Consider the following 19258-nt stretch of genomic DNA (forward strand, 5'->3'; position numbering starts at 1 on the left):
ATGCATTTATGATGGTCAGCGCCCCAGCTGAGCCGCAGAGGAGAATACGGCACCCAGGAACCTGGTCCTTTTCCCCGGATTCTCGGGCTCGGATCAGTCATCACCCAGAGAAACAGCCACAGATTTGCACGACGGGAGATGTATGGACCATTATGGTACGACTTGGGGTTCAAGGACAAGCCAGGCACCAGGCATCCCCCAGGCCCCAGGTATCTGGGTCCAACGCTCCCGGTGGCCGGTGGCAGAGCCATCTACCTACAGGGAAGACGGTTCCATTATCATGCTCATCAAGTCACCGGACCCGATTAGGATCTCGGCCGGTGAAGAATCACTAGGCGGTGCACGACGGATACGCGAGGGCCGTATACAGAACCGCAACCTCAATTCGCCGGCCCCTTCGAGAGCCGCACAGTACGCCCAAAAGTGAAGGGCATTCAATCCCACAGCTGGTGCTTCCTAATCGCCAGCTTCTAGGACAGTGTGGCTTACTTGTGATGCAGGACAATGTCACCTTGGCCGAAGGCTGTTGCTCGCAGAGCCGGTCATCTGAAGTTTTGCTTGGACTGGCTGCTGATGTCCGGACATTGATGACACCTAGCCGCACCATCTTTGGATGAGCCACCTCAGTCAAACCCCTCCTGCAAGGCACCGCACACCATCGGAACTCCTTCTTCCCATTGCTTACCTACTCCGCAGCTACTCGCTGGATATTCGAGGGCAACTGTGGAAATGCTGACAACTAAGCAGCAGTATAGGCATAAACTTCTCTGGCAAAGCGCTGGTTAACCACCGTCATTGTTTGACCATGTTTGCGATCTTACTTCCGGGACTGACACGGTTTGCTTTGATCGTACGGTCATGCTCTCATGCTCATCTATACAGCCAAATTTCCAACAGCCCGGCCACACCACACTGTCCCACCAAGTGTATTTGAATGGGTCGCCTCTCTTCGAGTTCGCAAAACTACTGCAGCTCTATAGTTTCAGTGTCTTTTTTCGGCTCTCTGGCGTGTGATTTCTTCCGGGTCGTAGCATCATCGCCCATGCGGCTGGGCTAGCGTCAAGCCACCCGCTGAGCTTCTTCATCGGATCCCGACTCGGAGGACGGAGGTTGGGGATGGAGATGTGCTTCTTTGGAATCTCGGAGGCCGCTGTTCCCTCAGCAATGGCACTGTTCCCCACATTGATTTGTTTCTCTTGCTATCCTCTCTTGCGTACTTAAGTCTCAATTTGCGAAAGTTTGTCCAGTTGCTGGAAACTAGTTGTCCCGCCGTCACTTAACTGGATCTCCCGCTTCGAAGGTCCTGGAAAGCATAGCGTGCTTCTTACAAGTGCTGGTGATCAAGACTGCTGAGAGCGTATCGGTTCGTCTTTTAATTAGCCTGGAGGCCGTTTTTTCTTTTATTTAACTTAAACAAGGTTGCGCGTCCCCCTTTGGCTTGGGTCCTGGAACACTATTCGTAGCTCAAAGCAACTGCAGGTCCCCCAGCGGGAACACGCGAACCAAAGCCGATGTACCGAGAGTTGCGTGGAATTCGTTGACCAATATGGGCATGGCAATCTAAACGCTGGGCAATGCTATGTCTATGTAGTGCGGTGGTTTCTATTTCTAGCCGCTTCTTTTCCTTCTCTCTCGGGGTCTGGGAGGCTATGGTATGTTCCTTGCAGGGGAAAATTCTTGTCAGATAGAGAAATACAACATCACTGGCATCATGCTATGGTTTGTTGAACATACGCACGGGCATACCTGCCAAGGGTGATCGGCTTGTGTAGTATAGTTCATTCCTCCCACAATCTAGATCTGTTCGCTTTAGGGAACGGCGATCCTCACCAAAGACCGATGACGATTTTGTCCTCCCTGTGAGGTGTGTCGGGTAAGAGGAAGCTTGAAACTTGACAAGAATTTAACGACATTCCCGCCAGCCGAGGCTGTCCAGTCACTTGTCGAGTCTTCGATCGAGGGAATACAGTTTCAATTGAGGCTAATCGAAACCACAATATGAGCCCCCCCGCCCCCCACGTATCTTGTCCTTTATTTTTCTTTGACGTCAACAGAAAAACACACAAGTCCCGTTTTCTTTGTTCGACTGTTGTAAAACCGTTTGAAGAAGATTGGGGCCAGGAATCGCTCCTTGGGACCCCGCAATTCATTCAGCCAATCGGGACTCGGGAGCCGCTCTTTCACCAGGCCAAGAGTCGCCGACATCAGCAGCAGCAAGGGGACAGGGCCCGGGGGGGGGGTGGGGGGGAGAGGGTCAGCTAACCCCAACCCTCCGTTGAACTGGGATCCTCTCTTCAACGTGGTGAGTGGGGCAGGTGAGTTCCACTTCCTCCAACGGCCGAGCCGGGTCTTGTCATGGTCTCTTGGTCAGGGGTAGGGTTAACATTGGACAGGGCCCTTTTCCCAGACACGACGACCTGCGACGTTATCTGCTTCAAAAGTTATCGACGGCTTGTGTTTAGCTGCGTCTATGGTAGCCGTGGCCTGGGGGTTTATGTTTCATGATTTTCATCTTGGTTTTCTATTGATTCCCTTTGGTAGGGCGATCTTGTTTCCTTCTGTTCTTCTTCAGGGGGTTTTTCCTGAAGCGGTCGGTTTGTCGCGATCCCTGAAAATAAGCATTTGACGCGATTGATATCAAGACCCTGCTTTCCCCCTTTTTTGTTCCTCTTGACCTTGCAAAGTTGCAACCGTCATTTGCTTTTGGGTTTTCTTCGGTCGGTCTTTTTCTATTTTTCTAGGCATTCCGGAACTTTCCGTTCTAGCAAGACGACAGTCGGAATTGGGGCATTCACAGCATTGCAAGGAGACATCAAGCAAGATGTTCTCCGGCCTGGCGCAAAAGGCAGCGCTCAAAAAAATCGGCTTGCCATCTGACACCTTCTCACAAATCTCCAACGCCTTCAGCAATGACACCTCGTCATCACCACAACCGTCCAGGCAACCAAACAAACTCAGAAAATCACCCCCAGACCCCAACAACACCGACAACAAATCCTGGTTCTCGGTTTCCTCCCTCCCACTAACCGTCCAGCCCTGGCTCTCCCCACCACCACCCCCAGTCCCAGTTTCCAAACCCCCCAGAATAGGCGACCTAGCTCCCACGGACCCAGACCGCATCTTATCACCACAACTCGGCCCCTCAGGCGGAAACCGCAAGACAATCGTTGTTTTTCTCCGTTGCGTCGGTTGTGCCTGTAAGCTCCCCATTCGTCCCACCCCTCTCACAAAATAGCACATATCTAACCTCCCCCAAAGTCGCCCAACAAACCTTCACCGACCTCCGCAACCTCTCCTTCAAACACCGCGATGTAGCCTTCCTAGCAGTATCCCACTCCTCCCCCGCCGCCACAGAGAAATGGGTTTCCCTCATCGGCGGCAAGGGCAACGTCAAGATCGTCTACGACCCCCAACGCAAGATCTACGCTAGCTGGGGCATGGGGACGGGTGGGTGGGGTTACTTGCTGAACGTGAACACGCAGGTGAACGGGTTCAAGACGAAGGGGTGGCTGGGAACGACTGTGGCGGCGAGTGTGGAGAGAACAGAGGGGTTTAGTTCGATGAAGAGGCTGGGGCAGGGGGAGGTGGAGGAGGGGATGAAGATGGGGAATAAGTGGCAAGAGGCTGGGGGGTGGGCGGTGGATGGGAGGGGGAGGGTGGTTTGGGGGGGGAAGCTTGCAAAGGCGGATGAGAGTTTGGGGTTGGAGGAGGGGGTGAGTTTGTTGAAGTTGTGATGATGGGAGGGGTGAAAAGTAGGGTTTGTTATGATGTGATGATTTTGGGGGTTCAGTTTGGAGTATAGGCGTTTGTGTATCGAATATTTGGGCAGGCATGGGATCTGAATACGACCAGGATCAGAACGGAGCTCAACATGAGCTTGCTAAGCCCATGAAAATGTCATTCAACTCATTCCAATCCCTGAACTTTTGTTCCACCATCTCTGGAGACTCTTATGCAATAAGACTCTAAAAGGGCTAGATCTCACCCCCATCCACTCCAGGCGCTTACTCACCCCTAGCCCAGCACCACCACGTTTCTCCTACCCTCTTTCTGCCTCTGATTGGCCAATACGGCATATAAACTTCTATTGCAGAATGTATTGGCTGACATCTATCCGTACCTAACCTAAACCCTCAACATTTCCTACAGGGACGAGGCTAGGCTGCACCTCGGCCACCACCACCACCAGCATCCATTGCGGATCAAATTCCGCTTGCAAGGCCAGATCACAACCGGCCTGGCAGTCAACTCGAGGCTATGTGCAGAGGACACAGTAAGGTTCGGCACGTCGTGGATGGAGCATGTGCCGCTGGGGAGGCAGGCAGGGCCACAAAAGCAGACCGAGAGACCTGAGATGGGCATGCAGAGTCCCTTACAGCGCCGTAGCTGTAAGGCTGTCAAGTTTCCGGGGTAGGGTTGATGCCTTCGGGTAAGGCAGAGATGTTCTCGCAAAGGAAAGGGAGGTTTGTGCGGCGATTGGTGGCTGGTTGTGAAAAGATCCCCCCTTGGATGAGTCACAAAACCCCGATCGAATTTGGGCATATTACATCAGAAGTCGATGCACTTGCAACACCAACGCGAGATACGGTTGTCATCGTTCCTACTCAAAAGCAGGCAGTACTTTTTTACAAGCCTTGAGATGCTCCTCCTACCAAGGCAGAAAAGTACTAACCCTAAGATAAGGTGCATAATGTTTGCACCCTGGGCATCCAACACACACACACCCGTGCCACAAACAACGTCATAATCACGCCGTGCAACATGTTCACCACATTTGAACCCTCCGCTCCCGAAAAACAACGGGTCTCGGTTTCGGGGGACGGAAAATCGGAAAGATTCAGTCCGGAACATCGTGTTGTATGGCAGGCAGCCGAGACCACACCACCACCACCCCCACCACCAACTCCCAGGAGGACTTTCATCTTTCCAAGCAGGCCCCCCGTCCCAGCCCCCAAAGAGGCAACTTTTGAATCAAACCTCGCAAAAACAACCCGACCTTGAGACAAGAGCTTGGTTATTCATCTTCTACCATCACACCACTTTCTGTCCTTTTGCCCAGAACCGCCCCCGTAAGCACAATATGCACTGGCAAGAAATAGGAGGTTTGTTTACATCCCCTTCCCCGCCCCCCCCTTTACCACATCGTGTTTCCCCCCCAACACCAACACCATACTGAATCAAGTTGACAACCAACCAAAAAAATTGCATATTATTAGGTGTGTGGAAAGTACAAAGGTAGCTTGTAGTAAATAAAAAAATGGAATCCCTTCCAGCCCCCAAAGTGATGCTGTCAGTGTGAAAAAAAACCCCATGGTGATAATTTGCCAGATGCATAATCGCAACTCTCAACCCTCCAATCCCTCAAATATTAAAAGCAATAATAACCCCGCACGACCAACCCCAGAAATGTATGTTGTTTCCTTCTCTTCGCCCCCCATCCAACACCCAAAAGGCCCGGGGAAAAACACATGTCCTACTCCCTCAAACCTTGAGACCCGACCCTGAAAGAATTCACCAAAAAACAATCCACCAGTGTCCCCGAATCCCGACATCCCACCCAGATATCTCCATCTCCTTGCCTATTAGCCACCATGCCAAATATACACCATCCACCCTTTTCTCACCCTCCACCACTCACTGCCCACTATCCCTTCAACCTCCTCCACACAATCTCACCACAAACAACACCAAAAGCCACACTCAAAAACAAACCCGCTTGCAATTCTCTCAAAGCCAACTATGATGATAACAAAGTAGCTAAGTTTTTTTTTCCCCTCAGGCATGTCTTTTCCCTCCATGCAAAAGCAAAAATAAAAGATGTAATAACCCCCCACTTTCCCTCAGGACTAGGAAAAACAAATCCCAAGAATAACACCACCGCCTTAACCTCCACCAATCCCCAATCCCCCCATGTGCATTTGTTCTTGTTCCTTCCTCCTCTTACCACCCTTCTAAATACCTACCCACCCCCCCCTCCCTCCCCCTCTCGAAAACACCATGAGCAAAAGGTAACAACAAGAGTAGCACACAAAGACGCCTCAGTGTAAAAAAAAAAGTGAATAAGAGCCCACCAAAACCCCAACCAACCACCAACACACCACCAATGCAGAAAACAGAACAAAACAAAACAAAAACAAAAAACAAAAAGACCCTCCAAACAAAAATCCCAATTTCCTCCTCTTTTTTGTTTTCCCCCACCTTCAAAACCCCACAATCAGCCTTCCACCAAACCCATCCATCATCCATCCCCCCTTGATGTTTGCTGTGCAACCCAAAAGTAACACTTGACACGCCTCCCGCCAGATTCCCATATAACAATGCCCAATTGCCCCACGCCAAGAACCATAAAACACCAAATGTCTTGATCTCCACCTTTTTTAAAACCCATTTGACCAGCGAGAAAGCGCCTCATGATCGTACCCCCAATCCGCCGTCCTGTGTTATTGTTGTTGTAGTTGTTATTGTTGTTGTTGTTGTTGCTGTGCGTGTATAGCTGCACAAAAATCCCCGCCTAGACTGACTCCATCAGAAAAACCTAAATGTTGTGTTGGTTGCAGGGCAGTTTGTATGGAAAAAAATCTTCCACCACCTGATTAACCCCAGACGCTAGCCTGGGGCTTGCTATTGCCCCAACCACCACGACCGCCACCCCAGCCGCCCAGCCCAACATTCCCAGCAGTCTCAGCCGTGGCCGAGGCAGGAGCAAGGGCCGCCCCGTTATCCTCAGCACCCCCAACACTGTAACCTTGGCTCAAAGGCGAAGGCAACGGAGTCGTCGACCGTTTGTTCAAAGTCGGGTTCGACGGCGATCCGCCGCTCACCGAAGGGCGAGTCCCAATGGGAGCAACAGACCCCTGGCCGGGCTTGCCGCCCTGAGAGGCCTGGCGAGGCGGGGACCCTCCAGGAGAAGAAGCGCTGGTGCGAGTCGTTTGCTGAGCCAGAGGGGCGTCGTACATACCCTTTCCTCCACCGCCGGGGTTCGACTGAGGGCTCGAGTTGCTGTTGGCGCGTGCCTGGTCGTTGCCTCCGGCAGATGCAAGTCCCTGTCCGCCCTCCAAAGGACCCTGGGCGCTGGGATCAATCTGGCCCAAAGAAGCACGGCCGGAATCATACATGGGACCCCCGCCATAGAAGCCGCGAGCCTGGGGAGGAGGCGGGCCACCAGAAAATTCACCCTCGCCGTACAGTGCCTGGCGTTGTTGAGCAATAAGCTTCCGGCGCTCTTCCTCGGGCAGGCTGTTTGGGCTCAAGGTGCGGTCGGGCTTGTTAAACCCAGCAGGATCGACGATGGCAGCTAGAGGAAAAGTTGGCGTTAGCTTATAGTCTCCCAAAATGGATCTTGCCGGGAAGGAACAGTTAGGAAAAATAGGTGTAGACAGGGAGATCCGCCCCAAAACATCCTCGTATACACAGTTTAGGAAGCACAGGACCATGTGGCGTCGAACCGCACTTGTGGCACAACACAGTTTGGGGACAGAAGCGGATGAAGCCCGAAAAAGGTGCCAAGCGCTTCTATTTTGTTTTTTTCTGATTTTTTTTTTTGGTTTTGTCTTTGGTGTGATATGGTAGGAAGGTTTCTGATGCTATACAGAAGAGGGCGGCCTACTCCGGTTGTATTGCTGCTCCTGATGGTAATTACGAAGCTCACGCTCCCGCTGAGCAGCCATTCTCCTCTTGGCCTGCATCATCTGCTCCGCCTCGTTCGAGCCGCGCGAGGTCTGGTGCCGCTGCGATGCGTAGAAGTTCTGCAGGTTGGTCGGGTTCTGGTGAGGAGGACCGCCGCGGACATCACCAAAGTCGGCCACGGAGTGGGGACGGGATCCGGGGCCACCGCCGGGAGCACGGGGATCTGGATGATTCAAATGTCAGTGGGTCGGGGCTCATCAGCACTGGCCCGGCCAGCCCCAGACTATACTCACCGAAGCCTGGGTATCTCCTGGGTGCAGCAATCATGTTAGGAGGAACAAACTCACGACGACCACCCACGCCAGGCGCTCCATACATCTTCCCGCTCTTGAGCAGGTTGTCGATGGCACGGTCAACCTCTGCACAGCATCAATGTCAGTGGATATTGCCCCAAGCCCCTATTTTTCATCAAACATTCCACCGTTTCCAGCCACAACAGCATGTTGTTCTTGTTGAATGGGTTGGGTTCGGATGTATTCGTGATGGTAAAGTATAAATCGGCCGTAGAAAAGTGCAGGTTTCAAACATACCCTCGAGCTGGTGGGAAAACGCCGCAGGCTCCTCGCGGGGGATGACCGAACTAGCACCTGCATGGGAGTTGTGTTGTCAGCAAAAGGAACGACGTCTATTAACAATCGAAGCCCAAAAGGGTGAGCGACATACCGGACCGCGCGGGAGGAGGGGTCTGGTGATCCCAGCCGCCACCGACCTGAGGAGGAGGAGCGGGAGGCCATTGCGATTGCGAATTCTCGTAGTATGCCGCCATGGTGTCGAGATGGTGTTTTGATCAGAGGTTCTGGGCCCAGAGGTCGCAGCAAAACAAGCCGGAGAGAAAGTGACGGAGTCCGATCAGGGATTGACTCTGCAACGGTTTTCCAGTCAGTGTCAGTCAGAGATTAATATTTCGCAAGACCGTGTAAACAATCAAGAAACCAAGAAACAAGGTTCGGGAGGCGGGCGACGAGTTCCAAAAAAGTACACGAGTGCCCCAGCAGCCAAACACACACACACACACACACACACAAAAAAAAAAGAAGCTTCGGGCGTTGTTCCTTCGTCAAGGAGGGAGGTGAAGCGCGACTTGCGCAGCTGTCGAGCCGTCAGGGTGAGAAAAATTCGATTGCCGCCCCCGACCGACGGTCGCTTCCTCTTTCGACTGACGGCCTTTGCCGTACAACCAGACACTCGCAACCCAGCACCGGTGACCAGTTGAGTGATCAGACGCCAGACAGCGTGGACACACACACAACGCCTCAGGCCGCCCGCCAGCTCAGCCCAATCCCAAGGTAAGGCAGGTAGGAATAACCCACCCACCTCTCCTCACCGCATGACAAGTCGACTCGACAAACACAACACAGACAACACAAGGCACTCACCAGAGGAAAAAAAAGTCAACTCGCACCTTTCGCTGAAAGGTCCCGGTGTGATTCAAAACTGTTGGCAAGTGGCAACAACACTCAACAGAGCCCCGAAGAGGAGGAGGAGAGGGAAAGAGAAAAAAAAAGGTCGCACACACCCCAACGCGCCAGGTAATTTTAGTCGCTGGCTGAGAGTGGAGGGTTGCGTTAGGATGAAAAGACCGGGGAGATGGAGGTTCTTGGGCCCCGGCGCAAAGGACAGCGGGACGTGGGTCGATCGGCCTGACGTGGGTGGCAGGGGCCTTGTCCAGTGATTATCCCCCTTTCCAGAGTATTTTATATCAATAGGTAGGTAGTTTGCTTGAGAAGCAGTCATCAAGCAGAAGGAATAGGAATGATTCCGCAGTTCTGCAAGCTGCCTGCTGGGATGGTCAGGCAGCTCAAAGGTCTGTCTGTATGTAGCATGTCACCTAACAAGGTACCTTACATGTCATGTCATCCACCACCTAAAGCTAGCCCAGGCGACTGCCTTCTTCAGCAAAATCTGCCCTGCCTTACAGGACTGACTGCTCAACTAACAAACTGGAAACTACTTTGAAGAGTATCCTTTGGGATGAAAGCTGGAGGGGCACCACACGCTGGTTGTCACTTTCTGCAGAAGAACGCTAGCGATGTCCCGATGTCCAGGGTGGCCTGGGAAAGGCTTCCACCATCGAAACGCGATAACGGAGAACGGAAATGACGACGATGAGAAAGTCACGCCAGTTTTCATGAGCGAAACATCGGCCATGTCTATCAGTTGTAACCATGGTCACATACCGAGCTTTTCGTGATGGGGGTCGAATCCATGGGACTGGCCTCGGTGGCTCTCGGAAGGTTTGCACGCTTTGCAACCGAATTCCAATCCATCGAATCTTCAAGGTTCTCCCATCTGAGATCTGCCGAGAAGAGCATCCGCCGTTCGCCTCTCTTTTCTACTTTGATATCAACCTTGGGCACTGCGCACTCTTTTCTTTCTTTCTTCTGCTTGATGGGCCCCCAATCATCTCCTGCTCCCACAAGCCTAATTTCATGTGAACCGAGAGGTGACACAAAGGCTGTTGCAACAAAGTGTCAAGAAGGTCCGTCATTGGCACGCAGAGGCTGATTTGAGAAATCGAGAGACGCATCAACTCCAATGAACCTGGGACCTTGGCCAAGCGGGTTCGGCACAAACCAAGGTGGGCACCCGATACCTCCCCGTGATAGCGTTACTGCTTCACTCCCCGAAAAGGGAAGGCCGCACCGCGAATAGGGGAAGCCGGCGGTCGATGCCGTCCGGGAAGAGCTTCTGAAGAACTTTGTTAAAGAAGAACTTGCTGTCCCAAACCATGAGCCAATGGACGATCTGGCTTCGCAACACGATGAGCGCTGACAACATGACAGCCGGTGTCAATCGTCGAAGTCCCGATCTCTTGCGATGCCTTGATGTTCTACAATCTAAAAATGTCCTAATTACCTAATAAATAGTCCGGGCGCGATTGCGAAATGCGGTGTCATATGGTCCCCGTCTTCAACACTTCCCACTGTTCTCGTTCCCACTCTCGGGAAGGAGTTCCCAGCAGAGTGGTGAACGTTGCGGACCCTACACTAGGAATGGCTCCCTAGCGCCTCCGCAGGGGTCTGTTTGGATCTTGGTAATCGGGTATGATTATAGGGGCCCGGTACTGCTACCTTCTTGTCTCCTATATTATGTCTGTCTCTTCGCCAGTCTGTATCCGGGCCTTTTTGTTATTGTTTTCGGCTTCTTCGGGTTCTGTACCGGAGCCATATTCAGTCTGTCTCTGCTCTGCTCTGCATCGGCGTTACGTTGCAAAGGCGTTTCGAAAGCTTCAGACAGCGGCATGTGGACTTTTTTTATGCCGACTTTCAGGGAAACGTGTGGGGTTGAGTGAGGGGTAGTTCAGAGTTCGGACAAGATCGACCCGCCAGCTTTCCCTAACTTCAACTTCATTTGGAATGCTATACAGAGCGGCATCGGATTGACAGACTTTGGAAGCCCTATCGACATGTACAGCCTGTCCGGAAGCTTTCTTACCCGGTACATCTCCGCAGTAGTCCTCTGCACTATGGACTGGCTAGGCTTGATATCTGACGAAAATGGCAAGGGGCTCAAACATAACCGCCTTCCACAACAGCAACTCAAAATCTATCAGTTGACAGCTGCAAGTTCATACCAACACTTGAGCTTCCCAAAGCCGGGACTGACTAAGCTCGCCAGAATTTCCTGTGGCCTGGTTTGCTAATGGTACTGGGAGCTTGTCCGAAGGAGCTGCTGTGTTGGGATCTTTGACATCAGGTATCTAACCTCTGGAGGCAGACATTTGTAGATCGACCACACAGCCACTGCTGACATGACTCCCAACAAACTTCAACTTCCTCACCACAAACCGACCAGGCAGAAATAGTCTGTATGAACTGCTATGTTACGTAGAAGAATCCCGAGAATCCCTAGCGGGCCGATTTGAATTTTTCCCAAGGCGCGCTGTACGCGGCGGTTTTTAGAAACTCAGCAAGCTTTGCTGACAATTATCCAGGAAACGATGGCTGTGGCCAATATGCGCCAAGTTCACAGTCGCCCAGGCAAACAGATGGTGTGAGGGGGGAATGCATCACTCGCATCCGTCGCACGACATGTGCATGACGGCCATAGAAAGTCATCACGTTCTATTGACCAATGTCGTGAAATTGTTTGACGACCCACCGCTCCATTTAACGCGCCAACTGTAGGCCCGAGTCCCGTTGTGGGATTCATCGTAACTGCTCGCTCCAAGATGTTGAGGATAAGCGTGGGGTGTAGCTTCGGGGAAGACGAGAGACATTTCTACAGCGTTCTCAGACAACGCCGCCATGGAATACTTAAGACATCACCAGACCGGCACAGCATATATTTCCCCCCAAGCTCGCCCAATGCCGTTACGGAATCGACCAGGTCTGGCCACTCAGCATGCCGTCCTTTACTGCTATTTCGCTCATATCACCAACGGGGGGACGGCCAGGTCACGGTTTCTTCGGCGTTTAGACGGTCTGGTTTGGGCCTCATCGGCCACGCTCCCCGAGAGCGGAAGGTCATTCTTGCACAGTCAGCCTGGCTGCCTTCCAAAAGCTTCCGTGCAGATGGTTCTCTGCATGCCGTCAAACAAGGACTTGAAACTCTTCTGCAGCAACCCCGCAGTGTCACATGCCTATTGGCTAGGTCGTCGATACGGACCGCTTTGACGTTGTTGACTTTTGGCATCATATCGAAACGGATCAGTTACACTTGCCTGAAAGGCCGAGGACCGGCGTGGTCGCGTGGTCGCGTGGTCGGCTCTATATCTGGCATGTATGAGCTTTGCTCTGGTATTGCAAATCTTGAATCGTGATGGGCATCAACCACGAAGCTTCCCGTGTGCTTCTAGATGTATCTATGCTTCGGGATCGCATAGCCAACTCATCCGGAACTGGGACACATGAACACCTATGCTACTGCGTCCCAGTCATACCAGTTGTCGGGGCAGCACGACCTCGTCAGTTAACCTACTGTGCCCTGAACGTGGGTATACAACAGCCACATGGCATCGAAGTCCATGGTCGATGCCCGAGTTGGTGTTTGATCTACATGATCTCCGTAAAACACCAGTCAAGGAAGCGGCGGCAACTGTCATAGAGCAATACGACACGCAAATGTCTCCGGTCTCCCGGTTTCCATATCAGGCAAGTATGACAATGGCCAGCAAACAGCTCGTGTTCGTCTGGTGGGGGGTTGGAACTTTGGGGGCCAAGGTGACACAGATGGTTCCTGTCAAGGGCTGAAATTTTCTCCAGTCTAAATGTGAACGCCCAAGGCAGATAGGTAGATATTGACTCAAACCAGATGAGATGGTTGGTCTTGCCGGCCGGGCAAGAATCTCACCGAACCCCGGTTCACATATCAACAACGGAGCGGCCCGCCTCCCGGTCCCGCTCCGGGCTTTGGAGAACACCAACCCCCTAGCATCACGCTACCAGACCACCACCACGCCCATCCTCAGCCCTCCAACCCCGGAACAACCCCATACCCAACCCTCGAACACCCCTTCCCCCTCCCCACCTTCCTCACCCTCACCTCCCCGCACAGGTCCGTCCTTTCCACATGAGTCCCCCCACAGGGATACACCTCCGCCCCAACAATCCTCACAACCCTCCACCTCCCCCCGTCCGTGTTCTCCGGCTTTACCACCTCCCCATCCTTCCCCCGGGGTATCAACCTCTCCAACCCCTCCCGTCTGAAATCCTCCTCATCCCACCACTCAACCTCAACCGGCATCTTCGCGGCCAAAAGCTCATTGACTTTCTCCTGGATCGGTTCCTTCCATTTAGAGTCTATCAACCCCCTAAACTCACACGCTGCCGAGTCCGGGAAATGTGAAGCCTTTAGCTCGTCAAAGTCTTCGATTTGAGACTCGAGGAGGTGCCGGACTGCGGAGCCGAGGACGTGACCGGCTGTGTGGAGGCGGGAGTGGTAGTTTCTTAGGCTGGCGTTGATGGTTTGGGTGATTCGGTCTCCTGGGGTGAATAGTGGCTGTTCATCAGGTGGGGGGACAGAAGGGGCAAAAAAGCCTAGGTGGAGGACTTGTGAGGGGTTGGTGATTGAATGGCGGGCGGAGATGACGGCGAAGGCTACCGAGGGGGGGGAGGTGAGGGTTATGTGGCCTTCGTCTGAGGGCTGGCCACCTCCCTGCGGGTGGAAGATTGTTGAGGGGAAGGTGAGGACGAAGGCGTTGGTGGGGGGGGATTTGAAGAGGGATTGGTCAGGGGCGGGGAGGGAGGAAAAGGGGGTGATGGTGAGGAGGGTTGTTGTGTGGGTTGCGAGGGAGGCATCGTGGTGGAAGAGGAGCTGGGTTGGTGGTGGTGGGGTGGACTGCAAAGGTGGTGTTAGTGAGTTGGTGGAGGGGAGGATGAGGAGAGACTGACCATTCTGTAGGCCGATACCCTGAAAGAGCAGATCTGGAAGTGGTAGGTGGGTAAGTTGTGATGAGATATTGATGTGATGTTTTGAGATGTTGCAAGCCGGTTTTTATTCACTGAAAGCGATGCGTACAGGGACCTGTGGCATTGAGATAAGAAAACAAGTCTAGGCAGTCTACCACGCCCTTGCATTGACAAGGTGTGACGGTGTCGAATGCCCTGGAAGAGTAAAGTATCAGCCCTGGCAAGGTTTGGAGATGAACCAACAGAATATGACTTTGCAGGTATCGGAGATTTTGAGGTGGAAATAAACAAGGGAATATGCAGGAGTTTGAACGAGGATAACGGCGGACTGGAAGAACTTGTGTTCGGTGTGGGTTAGGGTTTGGTGAGGCAGGTCGGTTTCAGTGTTGGGTACCACGTCGTGAATAAAATGATAGAGATTACCTCCTTTAAAAGGCTTATGGGCTATATTCGAAGGCTTAATCATGAAATTCACATGAAATTTGTCTCTTGACGCCTATTGTTGTATTTAACACATTCTTATTCTCTTTCAACACCTCCTAACTACCTTATCTTGTAATACCTTCAACCATCATTCAAACATCTCTTCGTTATATTCTCACGCTTATTGGTTACATTTTAAGACCTATTCAAAAAGAGTAAGGCCTTTTGACTATCTTCAGAGGCCTAGCTATTAATATAGATGTAAGGGTCTGTTTCTTGTCCTTAAAGACCTCATACCTATCTCTGTAGGCGTACTCACTCTCTTTGAAGCCATATCGATGATACTGTAAGCCTTGACACAGTGTTCTGTCGCAAGTTGGCATGGCTCCAAGATAGGATGAGGTAGAGCGAGACTGTGAAATTAAGACACAACTGAGGCTTCGCTATAGACCAACTATTCCAGTTCTCAAACTTCCAACTACTTCTCTTCCTCTTTCTCCAACACAAAGTTCGCCACCCAAACATCCATGGCACAGGCGTGGGGAATAGTGTCATCACCGCACCGGCTCATCCTCCGCCTATCATCGAGAACCAGCTCTTGAGTAGCCGCGTTCAGCAGAGCCTGCACCAAACCCTCCTTCTTGGTGCTTTGCAGTCCCAGCTCATTGAACTGCTCCCTAAATTGGGTTGAACGAGCCCATGTGACATCGACAACTCCATCGATCAACTCTCCATCCGGCACCATCTCCGCCTCCTTTTCCAACGCCCACCCCGTCTCCTCCATGGCCTTTTTTATCTTTGGAGGAGTGCCCAAAAACGTCACGTGGCCCGTGGTGTCCACGCCCTTCTTCTGCCTCTCCTCCCCGACTGCAGCCATCGCAAGCGCGGCGAACACATGCGACCGTGCATACTTGTTCGTGGCACGTAGCGCATGCTCGACAACAAAAACCCTCTTCACCCTCCCCTTCAACTTCTCAAGTGTGTTCTTCAGGACGTCCACCGAGTCCAAGTACCAGACGGAATGGAAAAACACCGCCACATCCCACTTCTTGTCCTTGTCGTCTCCGTCGTCAAGGAACTTGATCGCGTCCGCATTGTGGAAGGTGACCGTGTTGGGATTCCGTTGAGACACGGCGTGCTGATGATCACCCAGAGTCCACGGAGAGGGGTAGAAGTTTTCGGTATCTTGCACGTACCGCTCCAGCGAGCACACATACGAGTCAGGTGCGGGATCGAGAGCGTCAATGTGACCATTCCGAGACTTGATGTGTTGTGCTAAACAGTCCGTGACGGCACCCATGCCGCAGCCTATTTCCAATATTTGGAGTGTGTTCTTGGGTAAGTAGTTAAGCATTTCGTAGACGTGCGTGGCTTGGGTTGAGTGCTGGTACCATGAGAGGTAGGGAGTCTGATGGCGGAGCCTGAAGGCATATCTGGATTTAGAGCTCGAAGCACCGCTCATACTGCAGAGTGATATTGAGTGAGTAGCCAAAAGAGAATGATGGGAATGATGGGAGTGATGATGATGATGATGATGATGATGATGATGTTGTTGTTGTTGTTGTTACAATTGTGGGAAGAGGAGGAAGCAGGAATTAAGACCTGGTGCTGAGGAGCTCTTTTTTTTTCTCCTTCCTTACTCCCTAGGTCCTGCTTTCAGCCATGCGGCAGTGGCTGGGTAATCTGGAAGTGACAGTGAGGGAAGTGACCGTGTGAGAAAAGCGAGAACCGATGGTTAAGTTCAGCTACGCATAACAACCACAGCAAAAGTCGAAAGGTTCAAAAGACAGTCAATACGCCTTCGAAGATATCGCAGTCTCTGTATTTGTCCACAGCGTGTGATGGGGCCAGATCAGGAATGCGGACAGGGGAACTGACATTCAAAACGTTGTGTGGTTTATGCTTCAATGTGGTGAATGCGGCGACGGTAGCGTCCCTGGAGCACGCCGAGGTTGTTAACGCCATCTCTATTTCCTGTCCACATCGTGCCTCATAAGTGCACATCCACACCTTCAATACACACTTAACCTCCCAAACCCAGCCCGCTTGGCTCAGTGGTAGAGCGTGTCACTAGTAAAAAGTCAAACCCACCTTGTCTTCAACACACAAGGATAATGACAAGGTCATCAGTTCGATTCTGATAGTGGGCAAATCATCTTTTTGTTTTGCTACTCCCTTTCCTACACCCTTCCTTTTTCACCAACCATCACTCACTATTCCTTCCCATCCAAAACCTCCCCAACGGCTTTCACATTGCTGACGAGATCAACCCCCGACCCCACCGCCTCAGCCGTCACCCTCGCCGGTATAACCCCGCTCTCATCTTTAAACCCACCCGCCTGCCGTTCAGCAAGCTTCTCAACCTCTTCGTCTTGCTCCTCGGCAGGGATATACCCCCTCAACACCCCCTCCACATAACTGCTCGGCACCCCCTCCCTCAGCGCATCATCAATCCCCCTGTTCATCCTAACAATATACTCCTCCCTCGGTTTAAACCCCCCCTTGTCCCTCTCAAAGTCAATGTAAACTAACGCCTCCCTCTCCTCCCCCTTTCTCTGTTTGTCCCCATCCCGTTCCCAAAACTCGATCGTTAGTTCCCTCTTCTCATAGGCGTAGGGGACTCCCTCGTTGATATCCAGCATATCTTCGTCTTGGGGTGTGAGGGCGTAGATCAACCCCCAGACTTCAGAAGGGGGCGAGGGCGTCGGGACGTGGGCGATGTTGGCGTAGCCGCGCGAGTTGATGAACCATTTGTGCTGGCGGAGACGTCCTATCCCTAGGTAAGGGGAGGAGGGGCAGCGGCGGGACATTTGGTCCAGCCAGAGGTTGGAGCCGTAGCCAAAGTAGAGTTTGTGGGGGGCGGTTGTTGTCGACATTGTTGTTTTGTGTGGGGGATGATAGTAATGGGTGTGGTGAGGGGGTGTTGATCTGTTCCTCTTGAGTCGAGGGCTGTGAATAGGTATGGAGTGAGTCAGTTAGAATGAGTGTAAAGAAACAGCAGTAATGGGTAACGTGAAATTTCAGCTCATTTTCTTTGAGATCTGCAAGTGAGTAACAGCTCAAGGTGAAAGGAATAAGCGGGATTTATTAATGCGCAATAGATATTGGAGGCGGATTGCCCGTTTGCCAATCATTTATACCCTAACCCTGGCACTTACACTCCTTCGACAGCCCCTTTTCTGTGAATCTTGAACCCCTGAGTAAAAACAGCCAAGAGTTCCACGAGGAGCTCAAACGAAGAGAATATACATCAGCAGCACCGAGATGCGCTGGCAACATGTGCAACATTACCCCTCCGTATGTGCACACAGCTCCCCCCGAACGCCCCCCTTCTCCATCATCCGTCCACAACCCCCCTAAGCCTCCCCAGCAACCTCCTCCTCCCTCGCCAACCCCTTCCTCCTCGCCTCATTCAACGCCTTCAACTTGGCCGTCCCCAGCCCAGCCACGCCATCCTTCTGGTTATCCCCCAACCACGGTTTCTTCGAATCCCCCAAAATCGTCCCCGCCAAAAAGTACACCACCATCCCAAAGATGATCAACACAAACGCAATCGGGTACATCCAGTGAATGGTATACCCAAACACCCTCGTCCCGATAATCACACCCCAAAAGTTGGCCGTCAGTAGGTTCACATCAAAAATCGCCGCACTCCCCATCCGCAAGATCAGCGGAACGAGCGAGTAGAAAATGAACAAGCAAAATGTATAACCCACCAACCACCCCGCCACATCCCCGTTCCACGTCGCGCCTGCAAAGCTGCTCCGATCAAAAATAGCCGCCTGCACCCCGTTGATACACACCCCGAAAATGCCCAGGAACGAAAGAACCTCGTACATTGGCCTTTTGGAAACAAACCACTCCTCGTAGACATTCGTAATGCCGTAGAGCGTCGCCCCCAGCAGACCAAAAAGATCGCCCTTGATCATGTCCTTGCCGTTGCCGCCGTTGGTGCCGTTGATGTGATCGCTGGCGAGGAGGACACCCATGCCGCCGCAGCAGATGAGGATACCGGCGATTTGAACGGGTCTATATCTGACCTTGAGGAAGAAAAATGACAGGATGACCACGCAGACGATGGCCCAGAAGTTGAGGAGCTGGGCAGACAGGATATTGGTGTACTCGTATGCCAAAACAGTGAAGTAATTTCCCTGGACGTCAAAGAACGACAGGATGAAGTACTTCCAGCCGTCGCGCCACAGGATGGAGCGGTATTTGGCCCAGCCATGCTTGTAGATGGTGTATGGGAGGTAGACAATCGTCAGCAGGGCGTAGTTGAAGAGGGTCTGGAAGGCGGGGATGATGGTGTTGACGGAGCTCAGGAACGAGGTGAAGGTGTTGGAGCCGGTGATGCACAGCGCCAGGATTTGACCCAGAGCGATGATGGCCCAGAAGTCGACGGTCAAGAGGTAGGAGTACCACTTGACCTCCTGGTTTTCGAGGTGCTTGAGGCCAGCGGCCACGGCGGCGGACTCGGAGTCAGTTGTGTGGCCCTCGACACTGATTCTGGTGGTGGTGGCATGGGCGGTTGTCCCGTAGTCACCGGTGCCGTCTGTCTTGGCCATGACAGGCTCGACGGCCGTGTGAATGGTGGCGTTGTTGTCGTTGTTGTTCTCAGACATGATGATCTTGTCTTGATCTCTTGTTTGTTCTAGAAAAGTAGTAGTACTCTTCCACTTGAAGGTTTGGCTGTCTGATATGTGTAGTTAAATTTAGATTACGCAGAGAGAGTGTATATCTTCTCTGAATAAGTCTTTCTTACGTCCCCTCGAGCAAGCGCAAAGACTCAAAGTCGCCTG

The 19258-nt window shown here is 52.4% G+C and overlaps 6 protein-coding genes and 1 non-coding gene across 7 annotated transcripts; 2 read left to right on the forward strand and 5 right to left on the reverse strand.

The window, feature by feature from the left end:
- Positions 1-2045: 2045 nt before the first annotated feature.
- QC762_115720 (uncharacterized protein) lies at positions 2046-3936 on the forward strand. The gene is made up of 2 exons (XM_062885989.1): positions 2046-3197; positions 3259-3936. The coding sequence occupies exons 1-2, from the start codon at positions 2822-2824 to the stop codon at positions 3732-3734; spliced, it is 852 nt and encodes a 283-aa protein (XP_062749017.1). The 5' UTR covers positions 2046-2821; the 3' UTR covers positions 3735-3936.
- A 1235-nt stretch (positions 3937-5171) lies between these two features.
- QC762_115730 (uncharacterized protein) lies at positions 5172-8452 on the reverse strand (the record flags this gene model as incomplete). The annotated part of the gene is made up of 6 exons (XM_062885990.1): positions 5172-6134; positions 6159-7294; positions 7607-7849; positions 7920-8045; positions 8217-8273; positions 8350-8452. 5 exons carry the CDS (start codon positions 8450-8452, stop codon positions 6594-6596), a joined length of 1230 nt encoding a protein of 409 aa, XP_062749018.1. The 3' UTR covers positions 5172-6134; positions 6159-6593.
- An 83-nt stretch (positions 8453-8535) lies between these two features.
- On the reverse strand, positions 8536-9420 carry QC762_0014990 (uncharacterized protein; the record flags this gene model as incomplete). Its single annotated transcript, XM_062883001.1, has 2 exons — positions 8536-8548; positions 9203-9420. 2 exons carry the CDS (start codon positions 9418-9420, stop codon positions 8536-8538), a joined length of 231 nt encoding a protein of 76 aa, XP_062749019.1.
- A 3385-nt stretch (positions 9421-12805) lies between these two features.
- On the reverse strand, positions 12806-14325 carry QC762_115750 (uncharacterized protein). The gene is made up of 2 exons (XM_062885991.1): positions 14019-14325; positions 12806-13965 (listed from the first exon to the last, which is right to left on the reverse strand). Exons 1-2 carry the CDS (start codon positions 14202-14204, stop codon positions 13093-13095), a joined length of 1059 nt encoding a protein of 352 aa, XP_062749020.1. The 5' UTR covers positions 14205-14325; the 3' UTR covers positions 12806-13092.
- A 612-nt stretch (positions 14326-14937) lies between these two features.
- Positions 14938-17335, reverse strand: QC762_0015010 (uncharacterized protein; the record flags this gene model as incomplete). The annotated part of the gene is made up of 2 exons (XM_062883003.1): positions 14938-15922; positions 16674-17335. 2 exons carry the CDS (start codon positions 17333-17335, stop codon positions 14938-14940), a joined length of 1647 nt encoding a protein of 548 aa, XP_062749021.1.
- QC762_0015020 lies at positions 16500-16609 on the forward strand. Its single transcript has one exon. It is a non-coding gene; the product is annotated as a tRNA-Thr (tRNA).
- Positions 17336-17815: 480 nt separating the features above from the next.
- On the reverse strand, positions 17816-19081 carry QC762_115780 (uncharacterized protein; the record flags this gene model as incomplete). The annotated part of the gene is made up of 1 exon (XM_062885992.1): positions 17816-19081. One exon carries the CDS (start codon positions 19079-19081, stop codon positions 17816-17818), a length of 1266 nt encoding a protein of 421 aa, XP_062749022.1.
- Between the last annotated feature and the right edge of the window lie 177 nt (positions 19082-19258).

This window comes from Podospora pseudocomata (genome assembly GCF_035222375.1).
Source record: "Podospora pseudocomata strain CBS 415.72m chromosome 1 map unlocalized CBS415.72m_1, whole genome shotgun sequence".
Taxonomy (NCBI): domain Eukaryota; kingdom Fungi; phylum Ascomycota; class Sordariomycetes; order Sordariales; family Podosporaceae; genus Podospora; species Podospora pseudocomata.

Bases quoted from the DNA above. Each gene is read 5' to 3' on its own strand.
- QC762_115750 (XM_062885991.1), bottom strand. From the start codon at position 14,204: ATGCAAGGGCGTGGTAGACTGCCTAGACTTGTTTTCTTATCTCAATGC. The intron at 13,966-14,018 runs GTCAGTCTCTCC...CCACCTTTGCAG, and splicing joins GGGTATCGGCCTACAGAATG to TCCACCCCACCACCACCAAC.
- QC762_115720 (XM_062885989.1), top strand. From the start codon at position 2,822: ATGTTCTCCGGCCTGGCGCAAAAGGCAGCGCTCAAAAAAATCGGCTTG. The intron at 3,198-3,258 runs GTAAGCTCCCCA...CCTCCCCCAAAG, and splicing joins CCGTTGCGTCGGTTGTGCCT to TCGCCCAACAAACCTTCACC.